This window comes from Mustela lutreola, chromosome 3, assembly GCF_030435805.1.
Source record: "Mustela lutreola isolate mMusLut2 chromosome 3, mMusLut2.pri, whole genome shotgun sequence".
NCBI lineage: Eukaryota > Metazoa > Chordata > Mammalia > Carnivora > Mustelidae > Mustela > Mustela lutreola.
Window position 1 is genome coordinate 159,492,486 of NC_081292.1, and position 19,237 is coordinate 159,511,722.

The 19,237-nt window shown below is 33.6% G+C and overlaps 1 protein-coding gene across 2 annotated transcripts in view; it reads right to left on the reverse strand.

Annotated features, from left to right (window-relative positions):
* The window catches only part of GALNT13 (polypeptide N-acetylgalactosaminyltransferase 13), a 540,912-nt gene that overhangs the window by 294,125 nt on the left and 227,550 nt on the right, over window positions 1-19,237 (reverse strand). For both annotated transcript variants that reach the window (XM_059167305.1, XM_059167304.1), the window contains one exon: window positions 8,256-8,424. In XM_059167305.1, coding sequence (XP_059023288.1) covers window positions 8,256-8,424 — 169 coding nt within the window. The remainder of the gene's footprint in view (window positions 1-8,255; window positions 8,425-19,237) is intronic.

The window sequence follows — 19,237 nt, forward strand, 5'->3', positions numbered from 1 at the left end:
GGATTTACAACTGTAGTCCTGCAGGACTGTATATGTTAGCATACTTTAAAAGCTTTTGCGTGAGGGTCTGATTTCCAATCAGCCTGAAATTGGGGGCTAAGATCCCTCCCTCTGAAACAATGACAGGTCTTGATACAACCTCAAAAGTAGGGATGGATCAAAAGTAATCAGGCTGTTTAGACAACTGCAAAGGTTTAAGAGACAGCGAGAGCTATGACAAGGTTGAAAGATAAGTGTCATCTTCTACATAAAGTCACTCCTTCAAGACTGGGAGCATAAGTGTTTCTCCTAATCCATGTGGACAAACACAAAGAATCAAGGAAACTGAGGAAACAAATGTGTTCCAAATGAAAGAACAAGACTGTGGGGAAAAAACCTTAATGAAAGGAAGATAAGTAATTTATCTGATAAACAGTTCAATGTAATGGTATAAGGATGCTCACTGACTCAGGAGAAGAATGGAGGAACATACTAGAGCTTTGACAAAGAGAGAGAAGATATTATAAAGTACCAAACAGAAGTCACAGAGCTGAAGAAAAAGATAACTGAACTAAAAAGTACACAAGAGTTTTTAACAATAGACTAGATGAAGCAGAAAAAGGATTAGTGATCTGGAAAAGGGGCAGTGGAACTCACTAAAGCAGAGTAGCAGAAAGAAAAGAAATAATAATTTAAAAAAGTGAAGATAGTTAAGAAATCAACATCAAAATGCAAAGCAATATTTGCATTTTAGGGGTCCCAGGAGAATAAAGTGAGAAAGGGGCAGGAAACTTATTTGATGAAGTAATAGCTGAAAACTGCTCTAGCCTGGGGAAGAAAACAGATATCCAGAGCCAGGAAACCAATGAGTTAAAAAAAAAAATGAACTGGAAGAAATCAATACCAAGTCACATTATAATTAAAATGTCAGCAGTTAAATATAAAGAATCTTAAATGCCATAAGAGAGAAAGGACTTGATATGTGTAAGAGAACCCCCATAAAACTATAAGCAGATTTTTCACCAGTAACTTTGCATGTCAGAAGAGAGACATCGTATACCTAAAGAGCTGAAGGGAAAAATCTTCCAATCACAAATACTTACCCAGCAATAATATCAAGCAGAATTGAAGGAAAGATAAAGAGTTTTCCAACAAGCAAAAGCTAAGGGAATTCACACCACTAAACGAGCCTACGAGAAATGTTAAAGGGACTACTTGAAGCTGAAAAGAAAGAATACTAATTAGTAACAAGAAACATATGAAAGTGAAAATCTCAATGGTAAAGGCAAATATTTAAGAAATGTAGCAGATTAAACTTACACAGCTAGGGGGCGCCTGGGTGGCTCAGTGGGCTAAAGCCTCTGCCTTCCGCTCGGGTCATGATCTCAGGGTCCTGGGATGGAGCCCCACATCGGGTTCTCTGCTCAGCAGGAAGCCTGCTACCCTTTCTCTCTCTGCCTGCCTCTCTGCCTACCTGTGATCTCTGGCTGTCAAATAAATAAATAAAAATCTAGGGAAAAAAAACTTACACAATTAGTGTGAAGGTTAAAAAACAAAAGTAGTATAAGTGCCTATAATTTGTTAAGGGACACACAAAATAAAAAGAGTCAAAATATGACATGAAAATATAAAGTGCAGGGGGTTGGTAGAGTGAAAATGTAGAATTTTAGAATATATTCAGACTTAACTTGTTATCAACTTAAAATAGACTGTTGTATATGTAGGCCACTATATATAAGCATTATGGTAATCACCAAGCAAAAACCTGTAGGAAGATACACAAAAGGTAATGATAAAAAAATCAAAGCATAACATTAAAGACAGTCTTCAAAGTACCAAAGAAGAGAGAAAAAGAGGAAAAAAGAAAGAATAAGTACAAAACTATAAGGGTCAGAAAACAATCTAGTTATACAAATAGTACATAGCTATCAATAATTACTTTACATATAAGTGGACTAAATTCTTCAATGGAAAAAACAAAGACTGGCTGAATGGATTAAAAGAAAAAAACAAATATGACCCATCTGTATGTTACCTAGAAGAAACTCACTTCAGTTGTAGAACATACACTGACTGAAAGTGAAATATGGAAAAATCCTGCAACCATGCAAATGCAAACCGAAAGGAAGCTACAGTAGCTATACTTTTATCAGATAAATTAGATTTTAAAACAAAGACTATAATAAAAAACAAAGAAGGCATTACATAATGGCAAAGGATCAATCCAGCAAGAAAATGTAACCTATAAATAACTATACACCCAATATATCCATAGCATTTATTAACAGGCCTAAAAAACAAACTGAGGGTTGTTGGGGGGAGGGGGTTTGGGAGAAGGGGGTGGTATTATGGACATTGGGGAGGGTATGTGTTTTGGTGAGTGCTGTGAAGTGTGTAAACCTGGTGATTCACAGACCTGTACCCCTGGGGATAAAAATATATGTTTATAAAAAATAAAAAAATTTATTAAAATTAAAAAAAAAAAAAAGAGTGAAATTAACAGCAGAACAGCAGTACGGTAAGAGTAGGGTTTTTAAAACCTCACATACATCAGTGGATAGACTGTCCAGACAGAAAATCAATAAGGAAACATCAGCCTTAAACAATACATTAGACCAAATAGACTCTAAAATATGAACATTCCACCCAAGACAGCAAAATACACATTCTTCTCAGGTGCATGTGGAACACTCTCCAGGATAGATCATGTGTTAAACCACAGAATGAATCTAAATATATTTAAGAAGACTGAAATCCTATCAAGCATCTTTTCCAACACAATAGTATGAAAGTGGAAATCAATTACAAGATCATGACTAGAAAATTTAAAATATATATATATGTATATATATATGAAGATTAAACAACATGGTACTGAACAACTAATGTGTCAATGAAGAAATCAATAGGGAACTAAAACAAACAAGCAAACCACAAAACAAAAAACTCTTGAGAATGTAAATGAAAAGAGAACACACCAAAATCTATGGGATGGAGCAAAAGTAGTTCTAAGAAGGAAGCTCAGAGTGATATAACATCAATAAATGAAAAATCCCAATCTAGTTATACACTTAACAGAACTAGAGAAGGAAGAACAAAGACAGAAACAATAAAAATCAGAGCAGAAACGAATGCAAAAGAAATGCATTCAGAAATGCAACAGAGAAGATCAGTGAAAGAGCTAGTAAAAGGGTAAAAAAATGTTGATAAACCTTTCACTAGACTCATCAAGGGGAAAAAGAGAGAGAGAGAGACAGAGAGACAGAGAGGATCCAAATAAATAAACCAGAAATGAAAGACCAGAAATTACAACGAGTACTAGAGAAATACAAAGGATCAAAAGAAACTGCTATGAACAATTATACACCACCAAATTGGACAACCTGAAAAGACAGATAAATTCCTGAAACATACAATCTTCTTGAATCATGAAGAAAGAGAAAATCTGAATGGACCAATTACTAGAAAGGAGATTGAATTAATAATCAAATTCCCAACAAACAAAAGTCCAGGACCAGATGGTTTCACTGGTAAATTCTACCAAAACTTCAAAAATTTAATACACATCTTTCTCGAACTCTTCCAAAAAAATTGAAGAGGAATGAATACTTAGAAATTCATTTTACGGGCACCTGGGTGGCTCAGTGGGGTAAAGCCTCTGCCTTTGGCTCAGGTCATGATCCCAGGGTCCTGGGATTGAGGCCCGCATCGGGCTCTCTGCTCAGCTGGGAGCCTGCTTCCTCCTCTCTCTCTGCCTGTTTCTCTGCCTACTTGAGATCTCCGTCTGTCAAATAAATAAATAAAATCTTAAAAAAAAAAAAAAAGAAATTCATTTTAAAAGGTCGGCATTACCCTAATACCAAAGCCAGACAAGACCACGAAAAAGAAAATTATATGCCAACACCCCTGATGTGCATAAATGCAAAATCTAATCTTCAACAGATATTTGCAAACCCAATTCAATATTAAAAGGACCTTGCATAATGATTAAGTGGGATTTATTTCTGGGATGAAAGGATGATTCAACATCTGCAAATCAATCAATGTGATACTCCACATTAATAAAATAAGGGATAAAAATCACATAATCATCTCAATAGATGCAGAAAAGGCATCTGACAAAGTTCAACATCCATTTAAAATAAAAATGCTCTACAAAATGGGTATAGAGAAAATATACTTCAACATACTATAGCTCATATATGACAAGCCCACAGCTAACATCATACTCATTGGTGAAAAGCTGTTACTCCATTATCCGGAAAATGCTGAGATTCCCACTCTTCCCACTTTGATTCAACATAGCACAGGATGTACTTACCAGAGCAATCTGGAAAGAAACAGAAGGAGGAGGAGAAGGACGGCAGGGAGAGGAGGAAGAGGAAGAGGAGGAAGAAATGAAAGGCATTCAAATTGGACAGAAAGAAGTAAAACTGTCACTCTTTGTAAATGATAAAATTTTATACACAAAACCCCCCAAGACTCTATCAAAAAAGTCTGTTAAAACTAATAAAAAAAAAAAAAACTGTTAGAACTAATAAGCTAGCTAATTCAGTAAAGTTGAATGATACAGCATCAATACACAAATATCTGCTGTGTTTTTATACACTAAACACAAACTATTGGGAAGAGAAATTAAGAAAGCAATCCCATTTACAACTATATCAAAAAGAATAAAATACTTAGGAATAAATTTAATAAATTTAAGGAGGTGAAAGACCTATATACTAAAAACTATGATAATGATACAAAAATTGAAGACACAAATAAATAGAAAGATATTGAATGCTCATGGATGAGAAGAGTATTGTTAAAATGCATATATTACTCAAAGTAATCTACAGACTTAATGCAATTTCTATTCAAAATTGCAAAGGCTTTTTTTCACAGAAATAGAACAAACAATCCCAAAACTTGTATGGAACCACAAAAGACCCCAAATAGACAAAGCAATATCTGGAAAGAAGAAATAAGCTGATTTCAAAGTATATGACAAAGTTTCAGTAACCAAACAGTATGCTATTGGCATAAAAATAGACCCATAGATCAATGGGACAGAACAGAGAGCCCCCAAATAAACCCATGCATATATGATCAATTAATTTATGAAAAAGAAGGCAAGAATGTACAATGGGGAAAAGACACTCTCTTAATAAATGGTATTAGAAAAACTGGACAGATATAAGCAAAAGAATAAAATTAGACCACTATCTTACACCATACCCAAAAATTAACTCAAAATGGCTTAAAGACTTGAATGTTAAGACTTGAAACCATAAAACTCCCAGAAGAAAACAGGCACAGTCTGCTCCTGACATCTATCTTGGTGATGACTTTTTGGATCTGATTCCAAAGTTAAAAACAAGAAAAGCAAAAATAAACAAGTGGGGCTGCATCAAACTAAAAAATCCCTGCACTGCAAAGAAAACCGGAAACAAAATGAAAGGGCCACCTACCAAAAGAAAGAAGATATTTGAAAATCACATATATGATAAGGGTTAATATCCAAAATATGCAAAAAATTGATACAACTCAGTAACAATAATAACAATCCAATTAAAAAATGGGCAGAAGATCTGTACATTTTTCCAAAGATGATATACAGGTGGCCAATAGGCACATGAAAATATGCTCATTATCACTAAAAAGTCAAACAATGGAAATCAAAATCTCAATGACATATCACCTCACAACTGTCAGAATGGCTAATATCAAAAAGACAAGAAATTAGTGTTGGTAAAAATGTAGAGAAAAGACTTTCATATACTGCTGGTGGGAATGTAAACTGTTGCAGCCATTATGGAAAACAGTATGTAGGTTCCTCAAAATATTAAGGATAGGACTACCATATGATACAAAAATTCCTCTGCTGGGTATTTATCCAAAAAGACAGAAACACACATTTGAAGTCACATATGCACGCTTATGTTCACTGCAACATTATTTACAGTAGTCAAAATATGGAAATATCCTAAGTTTCCATAGGAAGATAAATGTATAAAGTAGTATATATATACAATAGAATACTCAGCCATAAATATGAATGAAATCTTGCCATTTGCAACAATATGGATGCACCTTGATGGTATTACACTAAATAAAATAAGTCAGAGAGAAAAAGACAAAGACTGTATGATTTCACCTACAGATGAAATCTAAAAAACAATAAAATGAATAAACAAAACAGAGAACAGACTGCTGGTGTCAAGAGGGGAGGATCTTTGGGGGCTGGGAGAATTGGGTGAATGAGGTCAAGAGGTACAAATTTCCAGTTATAAAATAACTAAGTCATGGAGATATAATGTACAGTATGACCACTACAGTAAAAAATACTGTGTTGCATATTTGATAGGTGCTGAAAGAGTAAATCTTAAAAGTTCTCACCACGAGAAAAAAATTTTTGTAATTCTGTATGCTGATAGATGTTAACTAGAATTTATTGTGGTGATCATTTTACATTGTATGCAAATATCAAATCACTACACTGTACCCTGAAATGAGTATTTCTTATACGTCAATTATACCTCAACTTAAAAGAAAGGGATGTGGTGTATAGAAATTCTTGTAATAAATTACGTGTATAATAAATTGTGTGTGTAATAAAATGTGTGTGTGTAATAAAATGTGTCAACCTCATACACACATAAATAGATAAAAACACAGTAAGTCTTGCATTTTGTGTAGTTTTTATAGTAATCCATTTGAAATCTCCATTTTAAAATGCTAAATTGTTCTGTATTTTAAGGCTTAATTACTCAAGTACTTAATTTACTAAGTGATTCTTAAAAGAAGAAATAAATTGGCCACAAATATTTTAAACAATGTTTGGTGAAAATTTTTTTGAAGTGATGGTTCTGTACTAACACAGCCGTCAGCTTAATTATCCCAGATCTCATATAAAATTTATGTTCTTATAGTTGAAAGTGAAGAATTCTTAAAAATTTGAAATAGTGTTTGTTTTTCCTGAATAGGCATCGTATTTATCCATTTTATCACAACATGATATATAAAACAAAGAAATGCATTATTATAATGGCATAAACAGCATCTAAAGTGTTCAAAATTCTTTCAAAGAATATGCTTATTGTATATCTTAAATGTGTCTATGTACAAATATACAAATATGGATAAAACTACCTATAAAATGATATAGGTCTTTGGAATGCACAAATGTAATATTCAACATTTTAGTCATTTATTAGAGGACACAGATGTCTATAATATGTAGTTATTTGTGGTTGGTTTGGGGATTTTGGGGGGGGTAGTGAGAGAGACATTTCAAAAGCATATGAAGGTATAAAAGCCCAGTTAGTTAGCTATCAAATAAACCTGACAATCCAGTCCCACCAATTCAACAAGATTTGTTTACTCTGTTTTGGTCTCATTTGTACTAATTTAGAAAGGAAAAAAATCAGATTTATTTAATATGATGTTAACATCACTATGCTACTAATGTAATATAACCATTATAGGTGGCAGCCATTATTTGCATTAATTGTAATTTTATTCTATATGGAGAAAGTCATTACATGTATAAAAGAACAACTTCTATTTCCATGGAAGTGGGGTCTGCAGCTTATCTGTAAACTTGGAAATTTTCTAAAGTCTCGGGATATATCTTTTCTAAGCGCCAAGAGTCTGCTTTGTAAGAACTGTATTACTAGGATGACAATACTGCCACTAAATATTCTGATTTTTATTACACCCATTTAAAACATGTTCAACTATCTAGAGCATAGCATACAGTTAATCATAAACAAGCTGAATTTTTCAACATCATCCTGCATGGAGTATTACTATTTCCCAGTGAATATTTCTTCCATGGCTGATAGCTAAGCATTCTAATTATAAATAGTACCATAAATTGCTGGAATCCATAATAAATAATGTTTAAAGGGTCAAAGAATCATACCAGCAATTGGCCATTTTTACACTGGAAACAAAGCATATAGTTTTTCAATACAAAGTGTAAGAGCTCTCTAGGCAGGCAAGCATATAACCTATCAAATAGCATGTTTATTCTGTATTTGGGAAGATAAAGCAAAGCAAAACAAAAAACATCTCATGAAGAGAAACCTGTTAGGCTTGCATATTCTGTAGTGTCTTTGCAAGCATACTATTTTGCTCTGCCAGGGAAGAAAATAGTATTTCTTATCATATGATGCACAGTACATCCCCACTATGGCATTCAGAACCATAGAGATCCAGAAGTTCTGAGATATTGTGAGATATAGAGATTAGCAATATATAAGATTATAGGACACATGGAAACTCACCCTTCTAATCTCACATCCGGTAGACTTCTGTTAAGGGCGATCAAGTCACTGGCCATAAGGTTAAACTGATTGATTTTAAACAGTTCTTTCATTTTCTCCTGGTCATCTTTAGGAATCAGCACAGCCTTTCCCATTTCTCCTGGCCCTTCTTGATTTCTTGAAATAACAGCTGTAAGACACACACAGGTACACACACACATACAAACACACAGATAATGAACTGAATAAATAAACTCTTATGTTAGATTAGATTTTGAAGTCTATAATCTAGAGACCGGCTTAATAATATAAACATCAAGTCTTTATTGCTTACTTACAAACCATACACTACGCTAATGAAACAACCTATTTTAATTCATTATCTCAATGCTGCATGTTGCCTTTTAAGTCTAAACATATTATATGATTTGACTAATCAATACTTAAAACTTCTCTGTCATATATTTTTTAAGATTTTTAATTTATTATTTGACAGACAGAGATCACAGCAGAAAGGCAGGCGGTGGTGGGCAGGGGGCAATGGGGAAGCAGACTCCCTGCTAAATTCAATCCCAGGACCCTAGGATCATGACCTGAGCCAAAGGCAGAGGCTTTTAAACCACTAAGCCACCCAGCCGTCCCTGTCATATTTTTAATATAAATTAGAGAAGGGATGAACTTGAACACTTAGGCAGACAAAATTGTGCAAAATCAAAGAGAACTTTTGAGAATATACCAACATAAATTTATTTTCATTCAATTAAATGTTTTGATATTTCACATACCTACTCCCAGTGCACCTTTCTAAAAGAAAGCAAGGTTGATAACCCATCTCAACTGCAATTTGATTCCTCTGTCAAAGCTTTTTAAAAAAATAGAACTTTCACAGTGGTGAAATAGATTTTCAAATGTCAAGTTGGATTTGGACACTATATGCTCCATTACTGGCACCTCTCAACAATATTCCGGACTTGACTATTTATCAAGAAAACTCAGGATTCCATATACAAGTCATTTCCCTGCAAGTTATCACTACACTAATATTCCCTCTTGCCCCAAATACCTTTCAATGTTTGTGTGTATGTGTGTGTATGTGTGTGTGCATGTGTGCATATGTGAATGTGAATGTTAATATATCAGTTTTTAAAAATTCCAGTCAGTCCTAATGGATCCTTAATTTACTCTTCATAATGATGCTAAATTAAGTTAAAATGAAAGGAATGTGGTCTGGTCTTGACTTTTTCAATGTGTTACTATTTTATTCCCTAACACATTAATCATACTGAAATTAGCTTCCCACCTAGGGGCAAATATTTGGAACCAGATTACCTTAAAAATTGTAAAATTTATAAAGTATATAAAGACTGTGAAAATAATTTGTGAAATATTTCATAAAAATACAAATTCCAAAATAATAGAATAGGTTTGAAACTAGAACATAATAAGAAAACTTTTGTCTGCCTTGATATTTATACTTAGAGAACATCTAGCCTGATATTACTAATACTAATAAACAATGGGATCATTCAGTTGATTATTCTTTTTGGAATGGCATGAGTCAGACTATAAAAGAGAATAAGCATCTCTAAGGACCTTCAGATAGGAGTATGAGATATGAGAAGAAGATAACAAGCCCAGAAATCCTCTGACATACAGAAAAATACTAAGAACTGGGAAAATTTTAAATGAAAAAATTGTATGTATCCAACCCCAAATTATTTAAAAAGTGGTCATCTGAAGAGTTTATAAAGAGCCTCATTCACTTCATGAAGCAAAAATAGAAACAATAGCAGAAATTTTATGAAAAAGCACATTTTGTCAATTTAAGAAATAAAATTCTAACAGCAATATTTTACTTTGGGAGTTAATATGTTTATTATCCCCCAAATCAGATAAAGTTGATGGAGTTAGCTTTCACTGACTTTGTGCTCCTGGTGAGATGCTTGACTTGGATACTAAGTTTCCTTCCATTTCTAGGGTTTCTTTTCTTTTTTTTTTTTTTTTTTAGATTTTATTTATTTATTTGTCAGAGAGAGAGTGAGCGAGAGCGAGCACAGGCAGACAGTGGAAGGCAGAGTCAGAGGGAGAAGCAGGCTCCCTGCGGAGCAAGGATCCCGATGTGGGACTCGATCCCAGGACGCTGGGATCATGACCTGAGCCGAAGGCAGCTGCTTAACCAACTGAGCCACCCAGGCGTCCCTAGGGTTTCTTTTTTAAGTATTGATTCCATAAAAAGGGTTAAAAATGAATTTCTGTAGTTCCCTCTTATTTTCAAGTAAAATACATATCAGGCTACATGATACTTAGTTACCACTGATACTTTATGTATGTGTACATATACCCTATTTCTGGGGTATTAAGGCTATAGACCAGAATATGTAATCTATGTTTATGGATATAGATATGGCTAGATTATATATTCTGGTCTGGAATCAGCATACATATGTATAGATAGATAATGCCAGAAAAATAGGATTAGTTTTTTGTGATAAAAATTTTTTGACTTCTGGATAAAGAATGATTTTTAAAAACATAAAATATTTCAAAAAATACAGAAAAAATAAAAGTGGCTCATTATTCTACTTCCCAGAGAGAATCACTATTAATATGTTGGTTAATATTCTTTTCCTCTCTCTCTGTTTATATATACTAATAAAAATATATTACTCTGTCTTTTCATACACATGGAATAATACCATTAATACTAAAACTTGTTTTTTTTTTTCCAATATTTCTTGCCTCTCCTTCCATGTAGATTGATCTTACTCTTTTTAGTGACTCTGTTGTATTCTAGTCAATGAACCTAAGTTTATTTAGCTGATATCCTAGTTGATGAATAATGGGGCTTGTTTTCAGATCTTTGTTATACTAAACCACGCTGCATAATATATATAACAATGTTATCTTCACTACAAAGAGTAATAAAGTATTTACAAGGTGCCAAATACTTTGTTACACACTTTATAGACACAATTTCATTCAATTATCAAAGTATAGTGGTATCTAAACATCTAAACATGGTATGTAAATTGCCCAAGCTCATATACTTCGAAAGTGATGAAGCAGTGATTACAACTCAGATCTGTGTGATTCTAGAACTAAAGCTCAACATTCCCTCAGAAAATACTTTTGTACATAAATTTTTATAAACTTGTGTTAGTGCATGCATGGTACATTTATCAACACAAAATTGCTGAGCCAAAGGTTTTGCAATATGTGAACTTAAACATGGATTTTCAAATTGGCCACCAAAAAGTTGAACCAATTAGCACTCTCTATTGCAGAAGATCAACACTACTTTCTCCATATACTTGCCAGTATTGCGTAGTATCATCTTTTTCCCCCAATGTGACAGGCAAAATAATCACATCTTAGTGCTGTTTCAATTTTCATTTTTTCAGCAATTCACTGTTTTGGTAGTAAAATGTATATATTTAAATATCATTGTTGTCATCAGCTATTGCTTTATAACTATATGCCTATCCTTTCTGGTTTGGGGAAATTGGAGAAACGGCATTTAACTTTCTCAAGAAAGTGGGTTTTTTTTTTTTTCCTTTTTTCAGTTAGTACTTGTTCATTTTCTCTATTGTCATATATATCTAAACTCCTTGTTTTGTTTCTATCTTCAATGCCTTTGGAACTCCTTTCTGTGTTTAACACAACCAGGTGCCATGCTACCAGCACATTCCTATCATTCAATTCAACCATCAGGCAAGATCACAGGAGTTGGCAGGATAACTGGTAAGAGAAAATGGGAATATACCATTTAAAGTTGACTTTTTCTTGTAAAGATGATGGCAGTTATGGGAAGAGGGAAGAAAGATTTTTTTTAAGTAACATGATAAAAATAAATACATATACACATACATACATACATACATACATGCTATTTTTAAAAGAGCAGAGAGCTCAAGGGAAAAACTAAGAAAACAGCATTAAAAGAAAAGTTGTTCAAAATTATTTACTTCAATAAAACTTTTAAAAAATCTTTAGAAAATAAAGTGATTGAAGAATTGGAGGTTAAGAATTTTTAGAAATTAAGAAAGCAATTCACCATTTATAGTGTTTTTAAAAGTCCCTCTGTATACTCTAATAAAAGCATATCACATTCCAGAAAAATGCACCAGAGTCAACATCTAGGAACCAGACAGGGTTATAACCTTTTATTCTATGTGGAAAAGACAGGTCACTCAGCTACATCTTAGGGCATGAAGATCAAGTTGCACACAAAGGTATTTGGTTTCTGCAATATGTTCAAAGATGCAGCCATTTGCTTTGCTTAGCATTCTGAGGATGACATGTCAGTGTTAGTAACAATGAATGTGATCATGTCATAGAATTATCATCAATAAAAACAAAATTGCCATAAACAGTATCCTTACACTTAGAACCAGTTAGCAAGCACCTATTACCATTCTTAATTATTCTCATTTTCTTAGTGGAGAATAGATAAAAACTTAATGTCTATCAGGTTAAGTTCTCGTTCCTAAAGTTAAATATTTTTTTTTCTATAACAGCCATTAACAAATGCATATTTGACATTTTATAAATTTTTTTAATTTATAAAAATTAAACTTTTATAAATTAAAAATTTATAAATTTTTAATGAGCAGACCCATTGGTGTTTTTCACCTTGCTCAAGCAAAAATGGGAAAGAATGCTAGGTAATTACACCATAGAACTAGCCTTTTTCTTTTTCTGGGTCTTTTCTGGAAGAATTCATCTTGTTAGAAAATACACACTACAACATATTTTTTCTTCAGTTATATAAATAGGAAATGGGAAAGATTAAATGATTGGATATGTGGCTTATCTCTGATTTGCATTTTGTTTAAAAACAACTCCTATTTTTTTTCTAACCTATATGATTTCTCCCCTCTACATAGCTAAAAACAAACAAACAAACAAAAACAAAAAAAAAGAAAGAAAGAAAGAAAAGGAAGAAAGAAAAGAAGAGGGGGGAAAAAGGAAAGAAAAAAAGAAAGAAATAAAAAGGACCTCCTACATCCAAACAATATGTTCCCCCATAGCCAAACTTTAAAAAAAAAAATCATTCGGGGCGCCTGGGTGGCTCAGTGGGTTAAGCCGCTGCCTTCGGCTCAGGTCATGATCTCAGGGCCCTGGGATCGAGTCCCCCATCGGGCTCTCTGCTCAGCGGGGAGCCTGCTTACCTCTCTCTCTCTCTCTGCCTGCCTCTCCATCTACTTGTGATTTCTCTCTGTCAAATAAATAAATAAGATCTTTAAAAAAAAAAATCATTGAAGTATTGATTCAACTTTTCTCCTCTAATATAAATGTAAATACAAAAGGCAACAAATGTAATACAAAAGGCAACAAATGTAATACAAAAGGCAACAAAATCTATATTATGATTCGATTATTATTAATTTGAACAGGAATGGAAATGTCCCAATTCAAAAGCTAGTTTGAACTGCAAAAATAATATGCTGTGCTCTGTTATTTTCTTTCTAATTATATGATGAAATCATTAAAAAATAGTAACTTCACTCAAAATGACATTGTAAAGCTTGTAGAAATATGAAAGCAGAATTATATATATGTGTGTATGTATATACATATTTATTTCATTTTTAACACAGTACATACTACAAAGACTTTAAGGAGATTTCACTTTAATCTTAGAATTTCTACTGATTAAAAGGATAACTACCAAAATTTAAAAATATAACTACAAGCCAACCAATCAATTAATCTACCAAAGGAACACTATGTATTATTTTCATTATTGGTTATGTAGGTTTCATTATGATCATTTTTTTTTCAATTGCATAAATGTCCCAAGGACAATGAGCATTATTTATTTGAAAAAAGAGAGAGATGTAAAAAGACAATTTATATGTAGGGGAAAAAAAATCCCAAGTAAGAAAATTTCAAGTTTATTTTCTTTTATTTCATATATATACATATACTTTTTAGAAAATTTATTTATTTCAGAGAGAGACAGAGAGAGAGCATGAATGGGGGGAAGAGCAGAGAAAGAGGGAAATTGAGAATCCCAAGCAGACTCCATGCTAAGTGCAGAGGCCATCGCTGAGTTCAATCCCAGGAGCCCGTGATCATGACCTGAGTCAAAATCAAGAGTTGGACACTTAACTGACTAAGCTACCCAGGTGCCCATTAAGTTGATTTTAAAGTAATAACTTTATTCAGTTAAAGAGCACAGTAATATATAATGTATGTTGGTAAAAGCATAATTTTGAACCAAAACCTAATGCTATTCCAGGTGCCATGCCCTCCAGGAAATTACTTCAAATTGTATTTCCATTCTCAAATTTACTCAATTATTACTTTCTGTATATTTGCCTTTAAAAGTGTTCTTTGGTGGCTCAGTTGGTTAAGCAGCTGCCTTCGGCTCAGGTCATGATCCCAGCGTCCTGGGATCGAGTCCCACATCAGGCTCCTTGCTCTGCGGGGAGCCTGCTTCTCCCTCTGACTCTGCCTTCTACTCTGTCTGCCTGTGCTCACTCTCGCTTGCTCTCTCTCTGACAAATAAATAAATAAAATCTTTAAAAAAAAAAAAAAAAAAAAAAGTGTTCTTTCTGGTAACACTACAGCTTTTCTCTCACTTGTATCACTTCTGATTTGTCAACTGTAATAAATTTAAAACCCTGACTTTCAACCTCTTTCATCTTTGAATATTCATACTCCATTGCTAATAAATCAATTTCTCTAAGACAGTGCTTTTTATCTTGCCAATCATAAATGTGTTCGTGATGGACTCAGAGATAAGGAAATCAAACCATCACTGGGATACACTTTCACCATCCAGACCATTTTGTCTCCCTTCAGGATTGCCTGGACCATGCTATTTTGCCAATCTAAAGACCCTGAATTTGTCAAAGGTAATACTTGTTTAGGAACAAGGAAATTTATATTCACTTACTTAGGCCCATTTCTGTTAGAAACAGTAACAGACTTCAAATATAAATATTACAGTACTGATATTACAACATATAGCTTAATATATATTAAATAATCAAAATGACTCTAATGCATAAACATGAATTCACTTACTATCTCTTTGAAAAATATATGCAACTTTTATAAATCTAACACATCTGGCAATAACATTTTTTTTTCATTTTTTATCCTAGCCATATGTGGTGTTCTGATTTTTGTCTACCTTTCAGTAACTAGATTTTTATGTGGCAAAAATGTTGTAAATAGCATTAGCTATTGTTTCCCAGGAGGGCCTCACAGTAGTTATTAATAAGGTGGTATTTTTACCAGCTAGCTAAATGAGAGATCATATGCAGAAGGAAGGGGACACTAATTGCCAAACTTTTATTTCTTTTTAAATAAAAAGTACATTATTTTTATGACAAATAAATACATACACTCATTTAAAAGAAGAAAGAAAGATGGTAGAGATAGACAAAGAGGAGAGACAAAGGCAGGGGTAGGCAGGCACTATAAAAAAGAAAGTGAATAATGAAATGACTGCATGGATGATTAACTTAGATCTCTGGAGAAACACACTTGTGTATTTAAAATGGGATCATTCATATACACTGAATTTTATCATTTCATTTAGCATGATCATTATGATTAATGCTTACTTTTAGCATTTAAAAAGCAATTGTGGGAATCATATATATATATATATATATATATATATATATATATATATATATATATACCTATTTTCTATTGTCTGCAAAGTATGCCATAGTTTGGCTATACTATGATTTATTTAATCAATCTGTTTTCACTAAACATTTATATTGTTTCAAAAATTCCTATTATAAATCATGATTCAATTAATATACTTCATTGTGAATCAATTCTTACAAATTTGTCTGAAAATTTGTTTTGAAAAAGTGATAGAAATTTAATGAAGAAATTATATATTTATCATACTATATAGGAATTATTCTTTTTATTATCTCTGACTTTCCATATATCCCTTTGGCTAGGAAGTATCTTCTATTTCTGATGACCAAAACAGTCCCTTTTCACCAATTTCAACTTTAAGGAAAGGTAATTGTTCTCTCCTCCATGATTTTATAGTTCTGTAACTTCACTCCATTATCCTTTCATAATACTAAATTATCACTACCTGTTCACATGTTATGGCAGAAAGTCTAACTATTGAGCCCATTTTCTCTCCTACCTAAACACACAGCCATACAACATTCCCCAGCCTCCCCTGCAGTTAAATGTGTTTTTAACTGAGGACAGAAATGATATAAGCCAAACCCAGGCCTAGTGATTCTTCATGCTCTTTCCCTCAATACAGCAATTCTGGAAGCCATGTGGAAAGCAGCAATGGTGGGGCGGAGGGGCACCTGGGTGTTCTCAGCTGCTTAAGTGCCCAACTCTGAATTTTGGCTAAGGTCATGATCTCAGGGTTGTGAGATCAAGCCCTGCCTCAGACTCCATACTTGGTGTGGAGCTTCCTTAAGATTCTCTCTCTCCCTATGCCCCACCCCACCTAAAAATAAAAAGAGAGAGAGAGAAAAGAAAACAGTGCCAAAATAAAAAGATAGTAACATGGGTGTATGAATCACTACTTGGAGGAGAGCCACTAACTGATAAGATATATAGATATATAGTATAATTTACATAAAAGGAAAACAACTCTATTTTGCCAAACTGTTGGGGTTTTGGACCTATTCTACCCGATAGTGTTATTTTTCCTAATGCACCTCATAATTTTCCCCTTTAGTCTATGAGGACTCATCAATGCATTCTGCCTCAACCCGATGCCTGAAACTGTTCATTCAACCAGTGAACAAGTTGAAAAAGATTAAAGAAAATTTTCAGACAATGTAGTTCTGTGGAAAAACTGAGAAAGAGAGGAGTTAAAATAGAAGTTTTCCACATCTCAGAGATGCATGAAATTATCCATGTGGTATTTTAAAAATGAAAAATCTCTAGTTTATTAACTAGAATTTAAATAAAAACTTTAAAGAATACTATTTTGTATACTTGAAATTTACTAAGAGAGAACCAATGTTCTCACCATAAGAAAGAAAAAAAAAATTATGTGAGGTGACAGGTATACTAATTAGTTTCAAAAACATACAAAATATGTTTTTGTAATCATTACAAAAATACACATATATCAAAAATCACACTGTACATCATAAATCTATAAAATTTTTATTTGTCAATTATACTTCAGTAAAGCTGGAAACAAAATGAATTAATAAATGTATGATTATATGTCAATGCACATAAGTACTACAGTGGATGCCCATTACACACTTTCTATAATGTTCCATACAAGAAAATGAAACATAGCTTATAAACTATGACTCAAGAATCCTTTTTAAAAAATGTATTTCTAAGGAAGGAGAGATATATGTCCAAAGTTACACCTACATCAATAACTAAAGTAGTATTTGCAGGTAAAAATAAATGTATATTCTCTCTCTCTGTAAATATGCATATGTACACATAGTATATACTATAAACTGTGTTAGATAAAATGAAAACTCTGCAGTAATTACAAATTTCCTGCACAAAAGTATGTAATGATATGGAAGATGTTCATTTTATAATCAAATGAGAAAAAGGATCATGAATAATGTTACCAAAATAAGCTCATTTCTATAAAAAATTAAGTCCCATGATGTATATGTGCATGTCTCCAGTGAAGGCCAGCAGTGGTTCCTTTCATTCAAGGAGATTTTACATGCTTCCCTTAGCATTATCTGTATTTCCTAAATCAATTCATCACCTCATAAGGTGATTTCAGCCACGTACTGACCAGAAACCTGGCTTTAGTCAAGACAGACACAACTGTGACAGTGACAGGTACAAAGTAAAGACAGTAGATGCTGGGGGCATGAAAACAGAGAGATGGGTGTTGGGTGGAGTTCCTGAAAGAAGGAAAGCCTCTCAGTGCACGTAAGATGAAAAGCAGGTAGATCACCCACAGGACTGTGTTTTTTCCAGCAGGAAAGTTCTTCCCAGGAGCTTCACTACAATTTACAGCTAAGGAAGAAAACACTTAGCACCTGAGCAAGGACAAGTAGCAAAATTCTTCATTCCTTTATAGGACCAAGCAAATTCTTGTATTAGCATAAAATGTTTTACTTTTTTCTCCCCACAATCATCCTTACAGAAGATTCTACACATTTATTAAGCCAGTGCTATTCTTACGTACTGTAAGAGGTTGTTTGGCACATGTCACAGTCATAAATGTTTCCTGGAAACAACTGGCCCAGCATTTCAAGTGTTCACTGAGGTAATAAAATAATGCTGAAATATGAAATTATTTCCTTCTACAGTAAGAATGAGCTTCCTCATTAAAAGTATTTAAAAGGCCCTCATCTTGCAATGGCTCTAGTAATAGCCTTAGTTTGAGCTTTAAGTAGGAAATCCCATTCCTCTACACTGCCAAAAAGAAAAGAAAAGAAAAAAGGAAAGGCAAGACAAAGGCCAAGGGCAAGGCAAGAAAAAAAGAATGTTAACCAAAGCACCAATTTGGGCTGTCAGCTGCTTTGGGAAGCCCTTTGTAAAGGCACATTTCAGATGGAACAATAGTCATTTTATTTCTTTTATTTTAGGATTTTATTTATTTGAGAGAGAGAGGTCACACGAGTGGGGGGGTGGGGCAGAGAAAGGAGAAGAGAGAGAGGTAGTCTCCCCGTTTAGTATGGGTTCGCAGAGGGCTCAGTCCCAGGATCCTGAGATCATGACCTGAGCCGAAGTCAGAAGCTTCACCAACTGAGGCACCCAGGCACCCAACAATTTTTAGAAGAAGCCCCTTACACAGCCCAACATTCAGTATACATTGTTCCCAAGATACACAAAGATAAACTCTTAACATTTATATATCATCACACACGATTCCTCAAGTTTGCAAAAACATACCCACTTCACCCACCCCCTTATCCCACACCCAGCATAAGGGGAAAGATAGCGTGAGGTAAGGATCTACACTAATCTTTGAGCAGAAGCTGACAGGCTGGGCCCCTGGTAAGGAGGAATTTAGAAGAACCCAACTAGAAAACTGACGAAAAGTTCTGATG